Raw genomic sequence first — 17,125 nt, 5'->3', positions numbered from 1 at the left:
TATATATATATATATATATATATATATATATGAATATTTTTTATTTTTTTAATATAATTTATATTAAAAATGTAAAATATTTTAATAAATTTAATAATTTACATAATGGGTAAATAATTTATTTGAAGATATATATAAAAGTGGAACAGAGTATAAATAGGTAAGGTTGAGAATATTGTGTAAAATAAGAATATGAGAGGAACAATAAACCTACCGTTGCCAAAATCAAATATAATATATATGGTAAACTATAATTAAGTACTAAATATCCTTAACAAAGTTGAGGGGAGATAGGGTTGGGTTAGAGACTTGTCTACGAATTATTTAGCTAATAATGAGAAATCTCTCCCAATTCCCCTTGTTTCCCATTTAAATGGAGATATTTTTGCTCTATTCGGAGTATGGCGTACGTGTTCTGGACCAAATATCTCTAATCGTAATTCATGTCTTATTCATTAAGCTATACTCGAATGGTTAAGTACATGTCTTCATCAGTTACTCATTAATGTGCCACCTTGATCTTGTCAACCATTCTTTGATACTTAAATTAATGCTACTTCAAAGTCATCGCAGTCGTATTATTATTGATTCATAGGATTCTTCTTTGCAATTTTGAATTAAAGGGAGATTTACGTAACAGGTCACGTGTCTCCTCATAAATAAATTAAAAAGAACGGAAGAGAAGGGCAAATGTGTAATAGGAGACGTATAAAAGAGATACGAATTCGACAAAATTACAAGTTGAAGAAGGGATATAAGAGAAGACAAAGTTGATAATTTAAGGGTATAAAAAGAGTACATGTACTTCACTTGTTTAGATGTGTTGCAACCCTTATCCAAACCTTATCCATTACCGTCTTCTTTCTTTTCATTCCCTCTTAACAAATAGTATTTTTGTCCTTATTATAAAATTACTGTAAAATGGTATTAAATTTTATGTTTTATAAGGTCAACACAAAATAATTTTTTTTAATATTTTTATAATAGACTCTTGAAATTAAAATAACATTATATTAAAAATTTAACGAAGAAGTCAAAATAAATACAAATCTCAAAATTATAATTTAATCAATTAATTAGTAGTAGTTGAATTTTAAAAATTAACCATTTTATTTATTGAGCTTTGAACTTCTAAAAAACAATATATAAGTTAATTTTAGCATTCCAACTAAAAATAATTGAAAAAAAAAAAAAACATAAAATACATTGACTAAAAAAGTTAAAATGTTTTGTATTAAAAGTCATCAATACTCTAAACCCGCCGAGAAATTAAAAGAAAATAACAAAATTTTACGACAAAAAATTCAAAACTGGAAAAGAAAAATCGTAACGGTATTTACTTCCTGAAAAGTTATTACAGTTGCATAAAAATTATCTCTCGAGTCCACGTACAAAATAATAGTGTATATCGACTTCGAAAAATCTGAGTTAGAATTATTATCTCATCTATAAGGGTTGGGTTGGGTTACCAATTTAACCAACCCGAAATTTTGAGTTGGTCCAAAAATTTTGCTCGCCCAGCTCTAACAACGAGAATATAAATAAAGAATTTAATAATAATAGTAATTTGAAACTAAAGCTATAGGTTTTTTTTTCAAACATGGTACAAAATAGAAAGGTATTTACTCTAATTTAAAAATTTTTCCCCCTCAAATCTAATTTCCATTGAAAATGAAATACCCAATTTTTCATAAGCCAACCCAATAGGGAAGCCCAATATAGAAGCCCAAAAGTTAAGGGCTGGGCCGAGTAACATATTTATGTTCACCCAACTTAATTACAGAAGTAGCACAAAAGAAATTAAATTAAAAATTTGACCCCAAAACCGTGTAGGGAAGGGAACTGGGTGCTCGCCGGATCTCTTTTACAGTTTTCGCCGTCCCCGATTTCCTGATCTGTTACCGCCAAACTAAAACACAAATACCCAAATCTCCCGCCCTTCAACAAACTTTCAAAAATTCTTCATTAATTTACCAGTTTCCATTCTCTTTTCTCCATTTTCTCTTCGAATTTTCCTCCTTTGAGTTCCGAATTTTGCTTCGTTTCTTCTACTTTCGTCTCGTTTGCTTGCATGGCGGCTCCCTCGCCGTCCGTTAGCAACAACAGCTCCGACACCGCCACCACTACTACCACCACCGCTAGCGCTGTCACGGCTAACGTTGCGGTTTCCTCCAACCACTTGGCGAACCGTACTGGAACGCCGCCGAAGACCCTTCGCGGCCTCAACAAGCCCAAATGTAGGGTTTGTGGCAATGTTGCTCGTTCCAGGTTTAGTGATCTCTTGGCTTGCTGTTTACTCTCCTTGTGACTAACTTTTTACTTATGATTCTCTAGAAGCCCTAGATTTGTTTGTTCGAGTGCTGATTGTTTTCTTCTGTCAGTTCTTCCTTTCTTGATTGGTTTATTGCTAATATCAATGGAATGGTTCTTGGAAAGTTTTCAAAATGAACTTCTACTTATCTTACTTTTTTTTCATAAGTAGATTAGTCATATTATTTGGTCCCCGTATTAGCTCATTAGCTGATTTTGATATTTGGTTTCCGAAACATCGTTTAGAATCTTCACCAATATTATCCTAAGATGGAATTTCATGCAGGTGTCCTTATGAATCATGCAAGAGCTGCTGTGCGAGAAATCAAAACCCATGCCATATTCACGGTAAGAAAGTGATCTCTCTATTGGCTTTAGTGTTATAGCTAATTTTTTTTTGCTATGGCATGTCAACTGTCTGACGTTCTAATGAATGCCAATTGTCTATCAACCTTCATTTGCATAGATCATTCGTGTGTCTAGCGTGGTATCACCATCTCCATTCACGCCCCTTCTTGTGTGTGTAGTAGGGGTTTATTGTGGGGGGAGGGGACATCCCTCGTAGCTTATGTAGAATTATGGTGGGCTGGTTCCATCCATGGGAATTTCGGAGCTAGAAAAGAAACTAGGGATTTTCAGAACACAAGATGCACTTAAGTGTTTTGATAGACACTAATGTTAGGCGTTGAGGGTTGTTATTTTTTGGTTTGAAAGAGGCTTATGTGCTCAATAGAGTATATTAAGGCTTTACAACTACGCCACTTATGATGGTGAGAGGAATGACATAGCTGTTACTATTGTTGTCGTGATGATGTTGATATTTAAGAAAACATGAGAGGTTATTTTTTCCTATTTATATCATCATTATGGTCAGTTATATGCGTTCTACATTAGATTTTTGTAAAACCTTCTACTTAAATTGAGGCCTATGTCTTAAATCTCAAAAGAAGAAAAGGCCCTCAAAGTTGCTTTTTGCTATTTAAAACATTAAGTACACTGTAAGATGACAAACATTTTGCTTGCCTTCAGGAAATACATTGCTTGATATTAAATTGGAGAAGTATAATTATATTGAACATAAATATATTTGTATTTGATGAATTTACTTTGATGCCCACTTGTATCTTCAAGTGATGATGAAATGAGATTAAAAAAAAAAGACATTTTAGTAAAAAAGTACTACAAAAAGCGACTAAGTCCATTTTATGGTAATGGTGGCTGCCATTTTTTCCTTTTAAGTTTTGCACTTCCTACTTTTGGCTTGGCCACTTCTGTACTTGCATTTCTCAGTGAAAACCTGCTTCCGATTTAAAGAAAAAAAAGCAGCCATCAAATGCACATTGTGTTTCCTGGTTTGCTCGTTCTTATAGGAAATTGTTGAAACTTGTGTTCAATACATTTTAAGAACCAATGACATAATTGATTGGTTGGTAACATCTGGTGCTCTCTCTTTCTCCCATGACAAACAAACTTTCATTCAGATGAATGAAAATAAAAATGTGTCCAATAAAAAGAAATATCTACAGGTATGCAATACAAAAAAAGGGAAAATTCTACACTGGAAACTAACTAAAAAAAGTTACAAAGAAGGGCTCCAGTAGTTGAGGAAGCGACGATGGATAATCAATAAGATCCTTAGATACACCCTAAAGAGGCGTTGAACCTAGCAGAGACTTGCAACTATTGCATGTGTTAAAATATATTTATGTACAGTAATGTATACTTCAACACCATGGACTCTCAAATTGAATTTAAAAATTGGCATCTGTAGAGTGTGGTTCATGTCAGAAGGCACCCTTACACTAGCTTCTCTATTAAGGTCCTAGAAACAAAGGGGACAGTCTTTGGGTAAGGTCACTAATGTTAGTTTGCTTAGCGTATGGATTTCCCTGGAAAGAAATTGACCTTGGGAATCCTAACCTTTCAAAGTGAGAAAAATATAGTGGGTGTGGAGTGAGAATCCTAACCTTCCATGGAAACTCGATCAAAGGATTAGGGGTCCATAGATGAACATCTCTAGCCTTTAGGCGGATAGAAAAGCCAACCGATCAAGGAAATAAGAAGAAACATTAGAAGATTCTAGATTGAACAAGGGATGCCCAATTGCAGTTGTATGAGGCGAATACTGTAGAAAAGGAAGGGAAGAAGCCAGGAAGGTGAATTAGAATAAAGGAGATGATAAACGTGAGGGGAAAAAGGGAAAAAGAGATACCCCACCCATCAATCCTCAATTAAGTTGGAGTTAAAGCATCATTTACAAGGTGGACACAATTATAATATCAAGCTTCTTGTACTGAAGGTTAAAATTTTGTCTTTTCCAATTGAATTGGTGTAAAGCATCTTGGGGTGTTAATAAATGCAGAGGGCAGCAAGATAATTGTTCCAAAATTTATGCCTGTTTTTTCGTTTTCTCCTAAACGTTGAATCTTTTCATAATCTGTACTTTAAAGTCATGTCTTTCAAAGAGCCAAAGAATTAGCTGTAATTGCCCTTTATTCTCTCTTTCATTTAATGTTGATCTGAGTCCTTGTTCTTTCCAGAAGATAATTCCAGGATCTCTATAAAAAGAAATTGTGACAAAGAAGTTTTATATAAGTTGCTTCTATTCTAATGGTAGTCAAATGTCATGATGAGTGGTTTATATGACCTGAATGTATTACTTGATACTCCCAGGAAGTTGGCAATTTGGTGGGTTTCCCAATTTTTTTAATAAAATAAAAAAATAATAATAATCAAGAAGCGTCTTAATTGAAGCCTAGATTTATTGGTAGGACGGGTCACTTTTAGTTAGTTCTCTTCCACCTTTTATCTTATTGAAACATATTATATTGTAGGAGAAAATTTTGTTCTGTGGGACACTTGTTTGATACTTCTCAGATGCTGAGTAATTGCCATAGACTAACCCTTACTACAAATAGATCAAAATATTTAAAATTTATCTTGTAAATAAAAACTAGCCAGGCATTTCGAATTGAAGCATAAGCATATGTTTATATTTTGTTGTTGACTTGTCTTCACTTATGCCTTTGTTTTGAGGTTGTGGAAGACTTGTGGTATTGTTAGATTGAAGTTTTGGTACATGATTCTGATACCATTGGTTTTATGATGTAGTGTTAAAAGCAAATGCAACTTTTCCGGACAAAACACCTTCATCTAGCTCTCCTCTATTTGACAAGCAATCAGCAGATCCATCATCTGGGTAAGTATGTGAGTTCTAGACACCATTTGATTTTATTTTACACCTTTCTTTAATCTGCCCCTGACTAGCTATATATAATTTCGTTCAGCATATTGGCTTATCTGCACCAGTCATGCATGTCTTTTATTATTTAAATATGCAAAGGGCTGTCAGTCGTATTCTTCACTAATAAATTTGTTAACACTTTTGGTGGAAGGTTGGAAGTTACTGATTTTTGTCACAAGTCTTCTCAGACATTGAAAATTAGGCTCTTCAGGATATTATTGTTTTAAGATTGTATAGAATTTTCCATTTTCTAACGTTTTGTGAACTCAAAAGTTAATTTGATAATTTTCTTCCCCTGAAGATGACATCAGATTATTTCACTGTGATGCAACTTGGTACAGCCAAGAATCCAACACGTACTAAAACCATGTCAACCATGCTTAATTAGGCTATCATTATTAGAGTCTCAATGTTCTGAGCTTTACACTTCAAAGCCATACTTCTCCTTTTCTTTTGGTTGTGCATGTTGAGAGTTTCCTTTTTGTTTGTTGTGCTTCAGGAGTTCGCTTAGAGTAAATTCACTTCGATATCTTTCAAGCAACTTTTCTCAATTCAACAATGTGCAAATCCCACTCCGTTCACGGAAGCCATTGACTAGAAAGGTGCTCATAGTTAGTCAATTTATCTTCTGCTATGTAGTTATTGAACGCATACATTGCCTGTTCTAATTTGAGAAGGTTCTTAGGATGCCGCTGCAATCAATGAATGGAGGTTTTCTAAGTTAAGGGAATTTCGGGAGGGGCATATTGAAGCAGAAAATGAAGCTTTTGATCGATACATGCAGAATGTTAATCTATTGGAGGAGATATTTTCCATGAAATCTATGATTGATGAGTCTGCCAAGGATGGGCCCTCTATAAACTCCGCTGCAGAATCCAACCCTGAGGAAATGATACCTGGATTGATGTTGAAGTTAGGATCAAATCCAGTTACATCAGAAAACTCTAGAAAGAGAATACGAAAAATTGTTGAAGATGGACTAAGGAAACTTCAAAAAGTCGAGGCTACTGATAGCATCAATGAGGTCACCGACCGAGCTGAACCTGTTAAGGTTGCTGACCAAACGAATGCTAATGATGGGTGCAAAACGGAAAAAGGTTGGCATGCCAAAAAAGCTCAAGCTTTAGGTAATCTCATTGACAAGCTAAACAAAGCCAGGAATGAGGAGGATTTAAAATCTTGCTTGGCTGTGAAACATCAGCTTTTCCACAAGGACATAACATCCAGTCAAACAGAATCTGAAGAGACTGGCACGTCCAAGGAGCAAGTTACAAAGAAAGATTTAGACTCGAGGAGAGAATTGGGTTATTCATTGCCAAAGTTGATTAATAAAACTAATATTGATCAAGAAACTCTGAACCGAATTGAGGCTCACTTTTCTTCTCTCGAGCAGATAGACAATCTATGATTTAATGCAGATTTTGTTTTATTTATCGACGGTAGGTTAAAGGCCGCAAACATGATGCTGTTATGCCCGTATGTAATTTATTCTCTCAACGGCCGTTGATGATTATATGGTAATAGCATTGAATGTGCATTATCTTTCCACAATTTCCACCTCATTTATTTGATTCTTCTTATTTGTGATGTGCAATAACATGATCAGGATGGATCATGAACTTTGAGTTTGTGCTTGAATTAGGATTGGGCATTTGGGGCGTCATTTTTCTAGCTGGAAATGTGAGATTGAAAACCTTCAGAGAAAGATCTGCTAGAAGTTTGTGAAAAGGATGTTTTAATAGGAAAAGTTTTCAACATGGGCTGCTTTTTTAGGGCCAGAAGATTGCAAATACTGGGCCTATTACAGTAGTAGTCGGTTTAGTCGTTGAACTTTCTTTTCAAAAGCTATAATTGCAGGATAAATCAAGTTGGAACATGTGGTTTCTACAGGATACATTTGCCTTTTTGCAAGTCACAAGATGAGGTAGTTCAGATGCCTTAAAGAAAAGGAAATTCCTCTCTGCTTTAGTTTTTTCCTCCACTAATGGCTGTGTAATGTTGCCTCATTCCAATTGCTAAGGATAAACAATTGGAACCAGTATGTGTACATAATGGGGACAGCCAAACGCGACCTTATCTCATTCATTATTTATCTTTGAATCAAAGTCATTTGCTTCAGATTGGTTGCTTGCACATTCCCACCACCCAACAGCCAAGGCCAAAAAGAAAGAAAAGAAAAACCAAATGGATTCCATAGGAAACATTGATCTTATGACAAAGAATTCCATGTTAAAACCTTTTTTTTTCTTGAGCTTTTGTGGATTTGGGAGTTTCTTAATGGGCAGTGCTTTTCCTTTGCTTTATTCTTCAAACTGAATTTTATACATTGTTACAGGTCTCAACCCAAGGACAAGGACAAGGATAGCTTTCATCATAGTGGCTATCAAAGTTTTGTAAGTTATTTTTCCTTGGAACAAAAAAGCTGTCAAAATGCTTTCAGTTTCAATGGCTCTACTCAGCTCAAACCTTTTCAGAAGCCATTAGGCATTTTTATCAACCCCATTATCATGGCATAATATGATTCTATATCTCTGAAGAAAAATATTATTGTTCATAATGAATAAGTCAAGGAAATGGGACAGTCACAATACAGGTTACATGAATTATTCACACCATTGTTTCTTTCTCACATGCTTTCCTTCTGCTTCAGTCTGATCTCTGTTTCCTTCAAATGCTTTGCCATAATTATGTTGGATTAGAGCTTACAAGTGAAACATACACAACCCCACATGAAAAAGAGAGTTTCTTTGTGCTGTATTATATAAAATTCTAGATTTTTATTGGGAAAAGTAGCTTTTAATATTTATAAGTTTAACATAATTGCTTCAGAAACTGTGACTTTTGTAATTTCCAGGCAGGAATCAGGTCTGTTTGATTGTGCGATTGTACTATTAGGGTATCTGCTTGATGTCATTTCCACTGCCACTGGTTGATGGTTTATTAATTTTAGACTTCACAACAAAAGTTTCTTTAATGCACTCTTTTTTAATGTTTGCTTTGTCAAATACCTATATCCTCCACATGGCCTTAGCACACTGCTCTATTTTTTTTTTTTCTTCTTGGGTTAGATATTTACTCAGTCTACATAGTTTTGGTGAACTAAACTTGCGTGTTTGAATCGGCTTTGATTTAGTTATTTTCGAGGAAAAATACTTCGATTCATTCCTTTCATAGCCCACAAATGATTTAGCAACTAGAGTTTCAAGAAAGCCATTGTCGTTTATGCTGACATTTGTTTCAAATTTCATGAATAAAGTCAAATGTTATGATGGTAGATTAAGCTTGATTTCTTTTGGATCGATTAGATTCAAAGGATTCAAAAGCTAATTATTCAAATGAAATTTTAGTGCATCATATTGTTAACATAATTACAAATTTTGGTGTCTAAACTCATTTCTTATGTTAAAGAATATATATAGCATTAGCAAGGACAGCTAAATCTCTCCAAATCAACGAAGATGCAGATGCAGATGCTGTTATTTCCTTCATTTAAAAATATGAACATACATGACAAACAAACCTGTGAAATGACAGGCTAGAGTTAATCAAATCTGAGCACATCTTGATCTTAAAAAAAAAAAAGAAAAAAGACAGCAAATTCAGAATTCAATGAATACATCAGCCACTCAGATGGTCCCTACCCCCAAAATGCTTCAAATTTCCTCTCCATACAGGTGTGTGAGTGTGAGTGTTTGTGTATATATATATATATGTCTTATCATTATCCTTAGATTGAAGACAGTGTATTATGCTTCATTGACAAGGCATTTATTTATGATATGTATTGATTAATTGGGGAGGTGGATTAGGTTGAAAGTGGGCGGTGGGGATGGATGTGTAATGGAATGGGATTGGCTCCATTCTATCTTTTGTCACCATTTTGGCTTTGGATCAAACATTCAAACCAAAACCAAAAAAAAGTTAGGACTTTTGTGACTGTTTCATGTTCTTTTAAGATCTTTATGTAGCATCTAATCTTATCAGTAAAGACTAGTTTTCAAGAGTTAGCTTATCTTCTTATCTTTTTCTTCAAAGATTTGTTCTTTTTGGTGAATCTCTTTTTGATGTTTAGGTAAAGTTTGGAGTTTGAAACCTTCAAAACATGAATTTATATCAATATTAAGACTTCCTACCTTTGTTTATCATCCAATTTCACATCCAACATGTTAAATTATTCAATATTTTTAATTCTTAATCTGTTCTTCTTACTTTTTTAATGTCATATTTGCATTTTTCTAAAGTAAACATTAAATAATCAAGATTTGAAGATCCTCTCTCCTATATTCAATCTATTATTTTTTTATAAAAGAAAATATTAAGAAATAGCTAGAACTTTGAAATCAAAATTTTAACAAACTATTGTTTATGGAAGGATGAGAACTCAATGTAACAATTTTTTTTTTTTTTTTTTTTTTTTTTTTTTTTTTTTTTTTTTTTTTTTTTTNAGGATAAATGTGGAACCATTTTTAGAGAATTTTGATATAATATTTCTTTCCAGAAAGGAAACTCAAGAAATCATTAAGATTGTGTTATTTTCTTTTGAATTTCTCCAGTCAGTTCTTCGGATCGATAGATATATTGTACCACGTAATGGAGATTAGATAGAGAGGATCAAGAGAAGTTAAATCAGGTTCCGCCTTCAATCTGGTCCGAGTATTTCATTCTTTTATCTTTCTTTTCAGTTGCTGTAACAGTCAAAGGGTTAAGGTTGAGTCTTGACTGACTCCTCGTTCTATCTTTTCCCATAGGCGAAATCAAGAAGGTAAATGAACTTATCTTTCTTTCATTTGTGGAGGGAGGATGGAGAAAATTTTTCAAGTTGGACAGATAAAAAAATTTCAACCTAGAAATCGAAATAAATTTTTTGATTTCCAAATTGTGAGTTAAATTATTTGATTGTTTGAATTATTTGGTCGTTGAAACACTCTTAACTAAACCCATCAAAGAAAATTGTCATAATAATAAAGGTATTACATGGTAGTACAATTATTAAGAATATTCTCCGCCTTATCTTATCTTAAGGGAGAGGATTAAACGTTAGCCATCATCAAATCTTTTTTTGTCACATTTGGAATAATGACATATTAGGGAGCTTGTTCTTGAATAGTAATAACAAAATTATTAATGGGCAAGGAGTGAAGGAATTGTGTTATCAAAAAATGTGGAAGAAAAAATTTAGTGGAACAAAATGATGCCAAATCTATCAATTCATTAAGATTAAATTGATTTAATTTGTTGTTGTAATCATCAAAGAACCTAATTAAGCTGTTTTCTTCATTAATTTGGTCATAGCTATCTCCACAATGGATTTGTCCCAAAACCAAGCTGTTTTCCCATGAAATCAAAGCCTTCAAAATAGACAGCTCCACCATGGATTTGTCCCAAAACCAATCTTTTCAATCTCTCTCTCTCTCTACCTCCACAAGCCTTACTTCATTCACGTATATTTAAATTCAACCTCAATTTTTCTTCCATTCATACTAAGAAAGTCTTTTAGAGAATTTCAAACTTCGTTTTTTCCCAAAATTTTCAACTGGTTCAACCATAAAAGCTTCATAATTGAACGTGTTTTACTTGGAACAATTCTATATTGATTACTCCCTGAGAACTTTCTTAAGATGCATATAAGTAAGACAAAACATGTTAGAATGATTCATGTTAATCTGTGGGAATAATCTTCACTCCTAGAAAGTGAGATGTAAGAGAATGCTAGAGTCATCTAGTACCCGATCCAAATTCCAAATTCTGGGCATGAGCCACTGTTGACTTTAATAATGAAATTTAGGGTTTTTATTTATTATTTATTTTTTTTTGTTTTATGTAATAATTGTTGATTGATTGATTTAATTTTAATTAGCTATAAAGTATAATAGTGACCAATCTAGATATATAGATTGACAAAAACTAGTAGGTTTAAAGATTCAAATTTGAATCTCTCAACCTAATTATTTAAAAAAAAAAAAAAAAAGAAAATGACAAAATTGTCCCCAAGTCACATGCTTGGCACATGATATATCTTCTCCTCTAATTATAAAGGATTTGCACAACTTAGATGGAATTTAATGGAATAATAATAATAATAATAATGGGTATAGGTTTTGGGGTACCATAGTACCTATCTTAAGCTCACCTTTGTTTGCCCTTAAATAATAATGCCTTAATAATAATGTGTTGTGGGCCAAAACCCTATTTACCATTTGCTAATGTCCTTTTAAAGGTACGATATCTTGGTTAAAACATTTTAAGTAATGAAGAAGGTTGTGGGTATCATATTAGGGCTTTTGTGAGTATCATGAAATGTATGGTACAAACTTACATGAACACATTGATTCAATTTGATATATCAAAACATATTTGAAGCTTATGTTGTTGGAAGGTTTCCTTGAAATGGGAAAGTAAAAAAAATGTTGGAATATGAACTCTTAACTCTATTTTTGTGAGTATTAAAATATAATCACACTTATTTGAAATTTAAAACAAAATGGAAGAGATAAATAGCTTAGTGATTGAGTTTTGGACTTGTTTTTAAACCATATTCGGTCCGGGATTATTAATACGTATGAGCTTAATAAATCTTCATTGAAGCTTTTTGTGTTCTTGATTCGTGAGAAGTTTGAGGAAATTTGGCTTAAATTACTCTGGGACTTTGACTCTTGGAGATCGGACAAGGAGAACTTTCATCATTGTCGATTGGAACTCGTCAGAGATAACGTAAGATTTTTAGGGTTTTTGTTATGATGAAATACCTAAGAATTTAAGGCGATTGGTCGTTGATTACCTCACGATTAACAATTGTTCGTTGAAAGTGAAAACCGAGAAGACAAAACAGTTGTAAGGTCACTCTATGCATGTATATGACGTGATTCTACTAGCGTTGTACCTTAAAGACTACAAGGTCACTCCTTGCGTGTATATGATGCAATTCTACTAGGGTCGTGCACCAACAATTGCAAAGTCATTTGCTACATGTATACGAAATGATTCTACTAGGACATATCCTAAACGGAATGAATTATATAAAGTTGGAGTCAATCCCCAATGATTGAGGTTGCAAGTTTAATATATGGAGATGAACATTACGAGGTCGCACCATTTTACCTTTATATGTTTACAATTAGGATAAGCTCGATGATGTGATACCAATGATTGAAATGAGCTCAAATGAACCGGATGATGTGAACTCAAATATAGAATTAAGCTCAAAAGACCTAACGATGTAAACTCAAAACTTGATAAGCTTAGACGAGTTGGATCATATAAGACTAAGACAAGCTCGGATGAGTTGAGTGATGTAAATTGAAAGGACGGGAAATATAGTGATTGAAAAAGTAAATAATAATAATAAAAGGACACAATTGCAAATTACCTTTCTATCCCTTAAAATTTTGCAAAATAATTATATACTTGCATACATATTGTTTAATAATATGTTTAATGAGGGGTGAAGAAGGAAGAACACAACTTGGAGGCAAAGGCAAAGCCAACCACTTTTCTTTCACTACAAAACATCATTCTTAATAATGTTTGTTGAGATTTATGTGTTGGAAAGAAATAAGCAATGTTTTAAGCCAATTCACCAAACCAAACCAAACCCATCCACGTGTCTTTCCGACCACATCATTCAAATACTATTATACCGTCTCCCTTCCATCTGTCTCGGAGTGTTCATCCAATCCAAACTATAAAAGTTGGGTTGAGTTAGATTTTTTTTTTTTTTTTCGTTTTGGGTTGGATTAATTTTTTTGATAAACGGAAACATTCATGTTCATTCACAGGTTGACATCTTTTTGGTCGTACAACTCGAAACTAGGGTTACCATCCAATCCAACTATATAGTTTTAAGATTAAAAACCTTGGATCAGGAAGCTCTAGATAATGATAAACGCGAGTACTTAGGAGTGTAGAACTTTGGAAGTTCTCAGGGATCACCATGTGCTTGTTTATGAAAGATTAACCGAGCAAGTAGGGAAGTCAAAGTGTTTATGAAAGGTGTTCGAGTGAATGAACTTACTTAAACTTAGTGCTTGTGAGACCGAGTGAAAAAAGGTTCAGGAGTTTACAAAAGAGTCAATTCAATCCTTAGCTGCTTTACCTCGTTCAATCAAGTCAGGGAATAGAGTACAAAAATTAAGAATATTTAACATTTCTAATTGAGGTTAGTGATGTTTGATATTTGAGTTTTTATGAGATTTTAGTGATTAATGTAATATAAGATAAAGTAATAAAAAAGAATAATAATAATAATAAAACGAATAACTCGACAACCTAACACAACCTAACTCGAAAATAAAATGTTAGGGTTGAATTGAGTTGTGAATTCTATTTAGGTTGCTGGATCACCAACCCAAAATTTTAAGGCGGTTCAAAATTTCTATCACAACCCACCAACCCAACTTGTGTACATCCTTGAAACCAGCCTCCCCATGCGGGATACTTAACGCGTTAGCTACATCACTGCACAGGTCGATACATATAGCGCCTAGTATCCATCGTTTACGACTAGGACTACTGGGGTATCTAATCCCATTCGCTCCCCTAGCTTTCGTCTCTCAGTGTCAGTGTCGGCCCAGCAGAGTGCTTTCGCCGTTGGTGTTCTTTCCGATCTCTACGCATTTCACCGCTCCACCGGAAATTCCCTCTGCCCCTACCGTACTCCAGCTTGGTAGTTTCCACCGCCTGTCCAGGGTTGAGCCCTGGGATTTGACGGCGGACTTAAAAAGCCACCTACAGACGCNCCACCGGAAATTCTCTCTGCCCCTACCGTACTTCAGCTTGGTAGCTTCCACCGCGTGTCCAGGGTTGAGCCCTAGGATTTGACGGCGGACTTAAAAAGCCAGTGCACCTCAAGTTTTCTCTTGATTCTAAAAATTGTAGTACTACTATAAATCTACTCAATTTATTTGATCGATCCATTATAAACGTTAACTAATTTGTCTTGAAAGTGTCAGCCTTTCTCCTGTCTAATCAAACTCGTTTCCCTCACTAGTCAAAGTTAAAACAGTGAATTCTTAGAACTTCACGAAATGTAATTAATTTCTCCTCATAACTTCTTCATAGCGGAAAAAGTGAAATAGTTTGAGAGTCTTATTTGACATGAAAAAGTGTTAGAAACTCCCTTTACATTGTTAGGTTTGTTGGTGAGAATTTATTCCATACCCAAAAAGTCACTTAAGAAGGAGAGTATATATTATATATATCTATATATATATATTCCTTTGAAAATGTAACCCACATGCTCATTTTGAACCATTTGCAATGTTTTCACTCAAGTACTTAAACTATACATGTGATAATGGGAAGCCACTTTCCCATCTAGTTTCAACATTGATGCATAGAAAATGATATTTGTTCTCGGGAGTTGATAAAACTTCAATAAATGCGTTCCCAAACAATGGCTTACAACAAAGCTACCCAATATTGATATCAATATGGACAAATTTAGGTTGGGATGATCACCCATATTGATATCAATATGCAAATTAGAACAATGATATTGGTTTGGATCTTCCCTTTTGAGTTTATGTTGTAGAGATTGAAATTGAGGCTATAAATGAGAGAGTTTTGATGTAAAATGACATAAACCAAACATACCCCATATTGGTATGATTCAAAAGAATTTATAGAAAGTGAAGGAAATTTAAAAGGGAGAGGAGAAAGGATGGAATCCACATAAAGTTATATAGAAACAAGTGAGAGAGATGAGTTTGGTATTGCATGGAGGCAAAGGAAAAGGAAAAGAGAAAGGGATGATGTGTCATTTATGCTTACCAGCCGTTGCACGTGTCATTTATGCTTTATGAATATGATGACCCGATCAAGTTATATGATGATGTGATAACGTTATGTAATGATGCGACGATGTAAGATGTATGATGATGATGTAAGCTGTATGATGATGAAATATCTTAATATGACGATATTTCATATTAAGATGATATGCATATATTAAATGTCATGATCCATTATGACGATGATTTTTCTAAGATACAACCCTAATTAATGTTAATGACGTGGAACGTATGAAGGTCAATGCATGCATATTAACTAAGGTAATGTGTGAACGATGTATAGGGTTGTGTCATAAAGATGACTTAAAAATGAAAACTATAAGAGTTGCTTCCCCATGCAATTTGTATGTACATAAACATCAAGTTGCTTCCCCATTTATGACGATGAGTACAAACGCGTACACTATGATGATGAGGATCATCATTTCTCGCATGACACTCGGGTATCTGTTGACCTCCAGTTGTCGCTATGAACAGCTAGCTCAACTATGATGGGTCCAGGGAGGTGCGAACCATCCGGAGATCCACGCTCTCGCACGTGTGGGTCGTGTGTAGGGAAGTACTACACATCAAATCATGAGTGGGTCGTGTGGAGGCCACCCCTATGATGGTTTTAACGATAGTCCCTAATCATGACTTGCATGTGTTTGCATTCCCTGGTCCCAATAGTGATGTCACTCACTAAGTGTTTCTTAAAATAATCAAGTCGTGTGCTACTTCTATTTCAGGTAAAGGCAAGACATCTCTGTACGGCTGAAAAAGGCATTGCAAGTCAAGACCATGACACATACATATGATATATGATAGTAGTATTTTATTTCTTAAACTTTAAGTTAAGATAGGGTATTTTACTTTTATTGTTTATTTATTTCATTTAGTATTTCGTTATGTTGTTTTAAAGATGTTTTCAAACATGTAAGTCCATGACAAATGATGAAGTTTTAAATGTTTAATTTCACACAAGAGCATAGGTTATGATGACGGTAGCGACTTTAGGATAGTAGAAATCTAGAGTTGTTACAGTTGCGCTCAACCTATGTGTTCGAGATTGGATTATGCACCTGTTACCTGGAAAGGATGTCATTAATGGTTTAGCATGGACACAGAAGAGTGCAATGCTTGATGAGAACCCAGATGGATGGAAGTTCGGGATATTCTGATGAGATAGTCGACACATGGGTCAGTTTTCAATGGATGTGTCCAAGCAAGTCAAGATGATCGAGCTTTCCCAAGACATGGGATGATATCACGATGCTTGGGTCGTGTCTTTGAAATTCGAGATGACGATGAAATTTGACATTGTTTACAAGAGACCTTTGCCTTGAGTAGAGGTAAGGTTGAGCTGAATGACTTGCCTTAGTGTAGAGGCAAGTCAGCTAGAGTCGCAAACGATTGAACATGCATGCATCGAACTAGCTTAGATTTTGCACAAGTGGTGTTCGATTGGCGAATACAAATCTTGTTGAAGATCTCACAAAGCCACAAAGTCAGGCGAAAAATGAATATGGGGCTTGGGTTCCCCTTAAGGCTGGTCGTAAGCATGTCAAGATCACGATACTGCACAATTGAAAAAGTACAATGGTGACACCCATGACGTTGAATGGATATACTATAATATGGGTGAGCATCAACAAACTAACCAAGTAAGCACACTTTTTACCTGGTAAACTACCTATATAGTAGTAATTGGGCATAGTTGTGTATGAGAGAGATTGTGAGACTACACGGGATGCCAATATCAATTGTGTTAGACCAAGACCCGTTTTACATTGGCCTTCTAGCA

General features: G+C 34.4%; 1 protein-coding gene across 1 annotated transcript; it reads left to right on the top strand.

Moving 5' to 3' along the window:
* Nucleotides 1–1,813: 1,813 nt before the first annotated feature.
* LOC111799780 lies at nt 1,814–7,114 on the top strand. The gene is made up of 5 exons (XM_023683259.1): nt 1,814–2,268; nt 2,597–2,658; nt 5,422–5,509; nt 6,054–6,156; nt 6,240–7,114. The coding sequence occupies exons 1-5, from the start codon at nt 2,072–2,074 to the stop codon at nt 6,960–6,962; spliced, it is 1,173 nt and encodes a 390-aa protein (XP_023539027.1). The 5' UTR covers nt 1,814–2,071; the 3' UTR covers nt 6,963–7,114.
* Nucleotides 7,115–17,125: the final 10,011 nt, after the last annotated feature.

Source organism: Cucurbita pepo, chromosome LG08 (assembly GCF_002806865.2).
Source record: "Cucurbita pepo subsp. pepo cultivar mu-cu-16 chromosome LG08, ASM280686v2, whole genome shotgun sequence".
In the NCBI taxonomy this organism is placed as follows: Eukaryota; Viridiplantae; Streptophyta; class Magnoliopsida; order Cucurbitales; family Cucurbitaceae; genus Cucurbita; species Cucurbita pepo.
This window is presented reverse-complemented; position numbering and strand designations above follow the sequence as displayed.

Coding starts and splice junctions, on each gene's coding strand:
- LOC111799780 (XM_023683259.1), top strand. CDS start 2,072: ATGGCGGCTCCCTCGCCGTCCGTTAGCAACAACAGCTCCGACACCGCC. Junction 2,659..5,421: donor AAACCCATGCCATATTCACG/GTAAGAAAGTGA, acceptor TTTATGATGTAG/TGTTAAAAGCAAATGCAACT. Junction 5,510..6,053: donor TCAGCAGATCCATCATCTGG/GTAAGTATGTGA, acceptor GTTGTGCTTCAG/GAGTTCGCTTAGAGTAAATT.